At 56.6% G+C, this 5,903-nt stretch overlaps 1 protein-coding gene across 1 annotated transcript; it reads left to right on the top strand.

Moving 5' to 3' along the window:
- The first annotated feature begins 4,313 nt into the window (after positions 1-4,313).
- LOC135991720 (mucin-4-like) lies at positions 4,314-5,583 on the top strand. The gene is made up of 4 exons (XM_065640526.1): positions 4,314-4,451; positions 4,650-4,769; positions 5,069-5,110; positions 5,232-5,583. Exons 1-4 carry the CDS (start codon positions 4,322-4,324, stop codon positions 5,246-5,248), a joined length of 309 nt encoding a protein of 102 aa, XP_065496598.1. The 5' UTR covers positions 4,314-4,321; the 3' UTR covers positions 5,249-5,583.
- The last annotated feature ends 320 nt before the right edge of the window (positions 5,584-5,903 follow it).

Below are 5,903 nucleotides of genomic sequence, written 5' to 3'. Positions count from 1 at the left end.
GCACGCCTGGTCGTGTCCTGCAGCCCGGTCACCACCAGCCCGGCCCCACCAGCCCCCATCCCTGGGGTCAGGGAGGTGCTCCCCAGTCCAGCAGCAGCCACTGTCACCTCCCACGCATCGTCCCCCGTGTTTCCAGCTCCACCAGGAGGGCCGGCGAACGCCCTGAACCTACTGCCCAGCCCCACAGGTACGTGATGCTCGTGGGGCAGCCTGGGCAGGCGGAGCACCTCTGGCCTCCTGAAGGACTGTCCTGGAGGATTTTCGGTGCCCAGAGACTGGGGAGGGGGCTATATGGGACCAGGATCCCTGGGGGAGATGCAATTCCTGCACAAGAGCTTGCATTTTTGGCAGGCAGAGCTTGCCTTCAAGTACGGTCCTGTCAGCTGGAAAATGCATCCCCTCCAAACTCTTTGTTTTATTTAATGGGCATAGATACAGAGCTGGAGACTGTAAACATCTCTAGAAAGAGCTGTGGTTGTTTAATTCCCTGCCGTGCCCCTTCCACAGTCCTCTGCAATGTTTTTCCCCTCCGAACAGCAGTCCCTCAGCATGGTGCCCCAAGGGGGTTGGAGCAGGAGGGGACAGTGACCACAAAGGCCACCACAGCAGGTCTGGGGCAGCTGTGCACGTGTAAGGCAGCAAAAGGGATGGGGGCAAGCTCCTGTAGGGGAGGGTGACATGCAGGGTGTCCCACATGGCTACTGGCAGTGTCCCCCCCTCCTCCTGCTGCCCAGGCCGTGTCCCTTTGAAAGCAAAATCATTTCAGCCCTTTGAGTTTTTGGAACAGACCAAAGGCCTTGCTGTAAGTGTGGTTTGTTTTGTTTTTCTTTTTCAGTCCCAGCTGTACGCCTCTATGGGTATGGAGCGAGGGAAAATGATCGGGAGTATGTGGAAAGAAGGGTGGATTTTAATTCTCCACTTTTCAAGCCCGAGACTGGATTCCCATTTGGGAACACCCTGCGCAGCTCTCTCTATGTGAGTCTACCTTGGCTTGACTTGCTGTTGAGCAAGTGGCTGTCCCCCAAACACCTGTAGGAGGGACCAGGGGACAGATGTCTGAGATGGGACCCTTACGGGCGTGAATCAACTGGGATGATGCCAGGGTCTATTTGCAGCAGGAGGTGACTTTGTGCCTGTTTTGGTGGTGGCCGGTGGTGGCCTTACTTAGGTGTTCCTCAGAGTGGGCTTGGAAATGGGAGGACTGCCACCCCTGTGTTGGGGGATCCCACTGGTCCTGATCTCACATGATAGAGGGATCCCTCTGTTCAGTTTACAGACAATGGACAAATCATTTTCCCAGCCTCGGACAACAGCATCTTCACGTACCCCAACCCACCTCCCAGCGGCTTCAACGGCCGCGAGGAGGTTCCCATGATTGCTGTGTTTTGGGACAATGCCGACTTCTCCAGAGGCGTCGGTACTACCTTTTACCAGGTGAGTGAAGCCATCTGAAACACTTTTTGATGATAAATTATGTGGATGACCCTTGAAATATATAACTGGTGGGAGTCCTTGAGTGGTAATTCCCTTTTCTGGGCCAAATTTAAGAGCTGTTGGTCCCGTGTGTGTGTCACCCCTTGGGCTGTCCAAATCCCATCCACAATGCTCAATGGATGACCCCAATCTAGACCTGTCTTTGCCTTGCTGGGAGCTAACACAGACCTGCCGGTATACCCAACCTGCAGGAGTTCCCCACCCTTAACACGGACAAGCCTCCCTTTGTCCGCGATGTGGAAGCGAAGGTTCGGCGGTACCTGAGGTCCTCCTATTCTGCAGCCTGGACCCTGAAGATCACCTGGGAGAAGGCACCTGCCTACGGAGCACGGACTGACACTCGGAGGGTAAGAGGCTGATGGAGATCAAGGGCTTGTTGTGTTGTCACAAAAACCCCATGATCCATGGGCTGTCACCTTGTCTGTGCCTGAAAATGAGAACTAGTTCTGTGAAACTTCTGCTGAAAAGAACTGGGCTGTGCCCATGTTTTGGTGGTTTTCAGGTTTTTGGGGGGACATATTTAGTTGAACTCTCCCTGTTCCGTTAAATCGTTCTCTTTAATGCGGTGGGAGTTTGTTCTTTAGAAGCATAAAAGTGGGTGAATTTGAGGCTTTTCATGGAACAGCATTAAAGTAAAATCATCACATTTTCCATGCCAAATGCAAACCAGCCCAGGCTGCATTTGCCTTGCACACCAAGACCTCAGCCCCACCGTCCCCCAGCTAGCACTCACATGCACCCCTAATTTTAAACCCAGCAGCTTTCCTCACTTTCTTACCTGTCCACAACACTTCTCCCCAGACCATCACATACCAGGCTGTCCTGACCACCGATGGCTTCAGGTCCTACGTCCTGATGCTGTACCAGGCGGGTGGCATGCAGTGGGATTACACCAGGCTGGCTGCCACCAACGTGCTCATCGGCTACACCAGGTACAGCAGACCCGGCCCCCGACCCCGTGACCTCGCCCCACGTCCCATGAAGTGCCCTGCAAGAATGAGGACAGCCCAGATGGGGTCTGCACATCCGTATAGCCTAACATATGGGGGTTTCCCAATTAAATTTGTCCTGTTAGTGCCAAACAGCTGGGCTGCGCTCTCTCTAAGATACACACGTCCCTCTGGGGTCCCTGGCCTGCAGTGTCGTGGTGGTTTGGGTGGAAGGAGTGGAGAGAAGGGGATGTTTGCTGAACTTTGTGCCAGTTGAGGGAAGGGATTTCTGCTGCTTGGCCGGAGCAGTCGCTTCCTGCCTCCTCGCATCACATGCACTCTGTCCCCGGGGTTTGCTATTTAGCTGCTTGCTGCAGCTGGGTAAGGAAAAGGTGGCTGGGATGGGAAGCGCAGGCGGTACAAGCATGTGTATGTGCTTCCCTGTGCATGACTGCTCATGGGTTTCTGCTCCGTATCGCCCTGCAAGGTGCTGGTAAACCTGGAAGCTGTTTGTGGGGTCTCAAGGTGTCTGTGGGTACAGCCCATGATGCGGCAGGAGCATTTGCAGCATCCAAAACTAATGGCATCCTGTAGAGAAGAGGCAGTGAGCTGGGGGAGCTGGTGTCTTTGCCCTCCTGTCCCCAGAGCTGTGATTTGGGTGCTGTGGGGTCCTGCATGCTCAGGATCAGGGTTGCTGAAGGGCAGGCTGGGGCTGGTGCTGAGATAACCCCACTCGGGAAAATCAACCCCTGATTTCTCCCCTTTCCTCTGCACACAGCGGAGATGGCTTTTACCGCAATGACGACTTGACTCGGAGACCTCCAGCCGCTAAATATCGCCCTGACCAGTTCAGGGGCTACAACACAGGTAGGAGCAGGTTCTTGCAGCCCCTGGGGTGTTTGGAGAAGGGCTGCTGGGGAGGGCGATGTTCCCAGGGGTTGAAATTCACCCTGTCACAGTGGCAAGGCTCTCACTGAGTTCACCAAGGTCAGGCTTTTCCCCCAAGCACATAAAATGCTTCCCCTGGGTACCAGCTATGCCCTGAGGCTGATGTTTCCATGGACACTTTTTGTTGCAATGGCTATGTCCCAAGGTTTTCTTCTTTGAGGAGAATCTCTCCCCATTTGCCTCCTGTTGGGTGGCTGTTAAACACGAGGTCCCATGGCTGGAGGTCGACGTGTGCTCATCTTCCAGCATCACTTGGCTCCTGCCTCAGGCCAAAACTGCCGCAGCGATCCCCTCGGCCAGAGGTGACAACTCGTGGTTTCTCTCCCTGCTCAGACCTCCGCGGGCTGTGGATTTACAAACTGGAGAGCCGCGTGGGTATCAACTACCGGCTGAAGTGTCTGGCGTGGACGGGGCAGCAGCAGGAGCCGCGGATGTGGAGCCAGGGCCTGCCCGCCTGCCCCTGCACCCTGCAGCAAGGGCAGCAGGACCCGCGCTTCAAGAGCAGCAGGGGAGGCAAGTGAACACGCCGCTTCCCCACCCTCTTCATCCCCAAGCTGTCCCTCACCATCTCCCCAGCAAGGGTGGCTGGGGTCTCTCCTGGCTGGGTGGGCAGAGGACCCCAAGGAAAATGGGGAGGGGGCTGCCCTTTTCTGCAGAGAAAGGGAAAATGGGGAGGAATGAGGGCTGACCTGTCCCTGTTTTGTTAAACTGTATGCAGCTGCACAGGGACAGCAGGGATGGACCCTCCCCAGCACTGGGGTCTCACCTTAGGGAACCGCTTGGATGGTCCCCGTCAGTCTCTCCAAACCACCTGTAGCACCATGAGTGGTGGATAACAAGGAGCCAGCCCTGGCCCCGCTCGGTGCCCGGCGGCAGGGCTGCTGGCCGGGCAGCGCTGCGCTGGGGCTCACTGCTGCTCCCTTGCAGGCTGGGGGGCTGCCCGTGTCTCCATGCTGCACTCAGCCTCCCCCAACCCATACGGCGCCGGTGTCCGCTGCCTGTACGACAGCCAGAGCCGGCTCATCGAGGGGCGGCAGGAGAGGTACTGGAGGTTCTCCAGGCAGGCGTCCCCTTTCCGCGGTAAGCACTGACAGCCCTGGCATCCCCCAGCTGAGGCTGGCATGGCTATAGCCTGTAAATTATTTTTATCTCTGCGCCAGCCTATTTCCTGACATGCTGTTGCCCTTGGAGTGAAAAGCCGAGGCAAGTGCTCTGCCTGCTCGGAGCCAGCCCATCTCCCTCTCCCCTTCAGCCCCTTACTCTCCTTTTTGCCTACAGACCAGGAGCTGAAGTTGTACGACTGGTGCTGTAACCGGGCGGGCAGCGCTCACCTCTGTGCCCGCTACAGTGAGAAGAGACCGAAGATTGGCTGTGATGAATACCAGTCTCCTGGTACAGGTGGGTTTGCAGCACGTGTGTGCCAGGGCGATGCCGTCTTGGTGCCCAGGGCAGGGGGGAGCATCCCAGCTACCCTGTGGTTAAGGCAGCAAGAGCCTCAGGCAGAGGGATGGGTTTTGGGGTGCCCACGTGTGGGTTGTGCTGTGCCCTGGGCTGTGCGGGGTTGGGGGAGGGCATCTCCCTTAGCACATAACCACTGGCATAGTCTGGGGGTGACAGCACACTGGGAGGGGAGGAGGGCTGCAGCTAACATGGTTGTTGGTGTAAGCTGATGTGCGGCTTTCTTGCAACTGCCACAGGTTCCTCGGAGGAGGCAGAGAGCAACTCGGAGGAGCAGGGAGGTGAGTGGGCTCGGGGGTCTCCTCCCCACTGGCTGCATCCCACTGCCTGCCCTGGGGCTGCTGGCCAGCCCCAGGCTCCCAGGGAGGAGATAGCCAGGGAATCCTTCTTTCTTCTTTGCAGATAGAGAAGACAAGTAACTGAGGGGTTGCACATGTGCAACACGGTCTGGGCCACAGCTTACTCTCCAAGTCCTTTATTCCTGTTCGTCCCACGTCCCCCATTCCTCCCAGCACCCATCGTCCCTGCTTGCCGCACAGGGCAGCTCACTCAGCTGGTGCCTGTGCTTACCTTCACTAGCACAAGTTCATTTTTCTAACCCGGACTTGTCCCAAGGAGCCCCTTGCTTTAGTCACCCTTCCCCAGCTGCAGCTGAGTGGGTGCCTGTGGGCACCTCCTTGCTGGCAGGGAGCTGGGCAGGTACCCCTCACTGCACCCACCTCCCCCATCCTCCCTGCACCTACTGTCCCCCCACACTGGCACCTGAGTTTGGTTCCCTGGCACCCGGGGAATGGGTTTTGCACCTCGCATGATTCACCTGCACCCAAGCCCCTGGGTTCTGTGGTACACAAGGCTCACCCTGTGACCTGGTCCTGTCTTGTCCCCAACTTCTGTCCTCCAGCCATCCCTCCTTGTGCCCAGGAGAAGGGACAATTCTCCAGATCAAAGCAGAGTCTGCTTGACACCTCTGCTGCAATTCAGTCCTGTGATCAGAAGCACTGGGACAAATAAATTTTTTGTGTGTAAGAGAGCATCTACCTTTCTTAAAAAAAAAATACCTTTGTCAAATCTATT

The sequence above is a fragment of the Caloenas nicobarica genome, chromosome 8, assembly GCF_036013445.1.
Source record: "Caloenas nicobarica isolate bCalNic1 chromosome 8, bCalNic1.hap1, whole genome shotgun sequence".
In the NCBI taxonomy this organism is placed as follows: domain Eukaryota; kingdom Metazoa; phylum Chordata; class Aves; order Columbiformes; family Columbidae; genus Caloenas; species Caloenas nicobarica.
This window is presented reverse-complemented; position numbering and strand designations above follow the sequence as displayed.

Bases quoted from the DNA above. Each gene is read 5' to 3' on its own strand.
- LOC135991720 (XM_065640526.1), top strand. From the start codon at position 4,322: ATGCTGCACTCAGCCTCCCCCAACCCATACGGCGCCGGTGTCCGCTGC. The intron at 4,452-4,649 runs GTAAGCACTGAC...TTTTGCCTACAG, and splicing joins GCAGGCGTCCCCTTTCCGCG to ACCAGGAGCTGAAGTTGTAC. The intron at 4,770-5,068 runs GTGGGTTTGCAG...CAACTGCCACAG, and splicing joins ATACCAGTCTCCTGGTACAG to GTTCCTCGGAGGAGGCAGAG.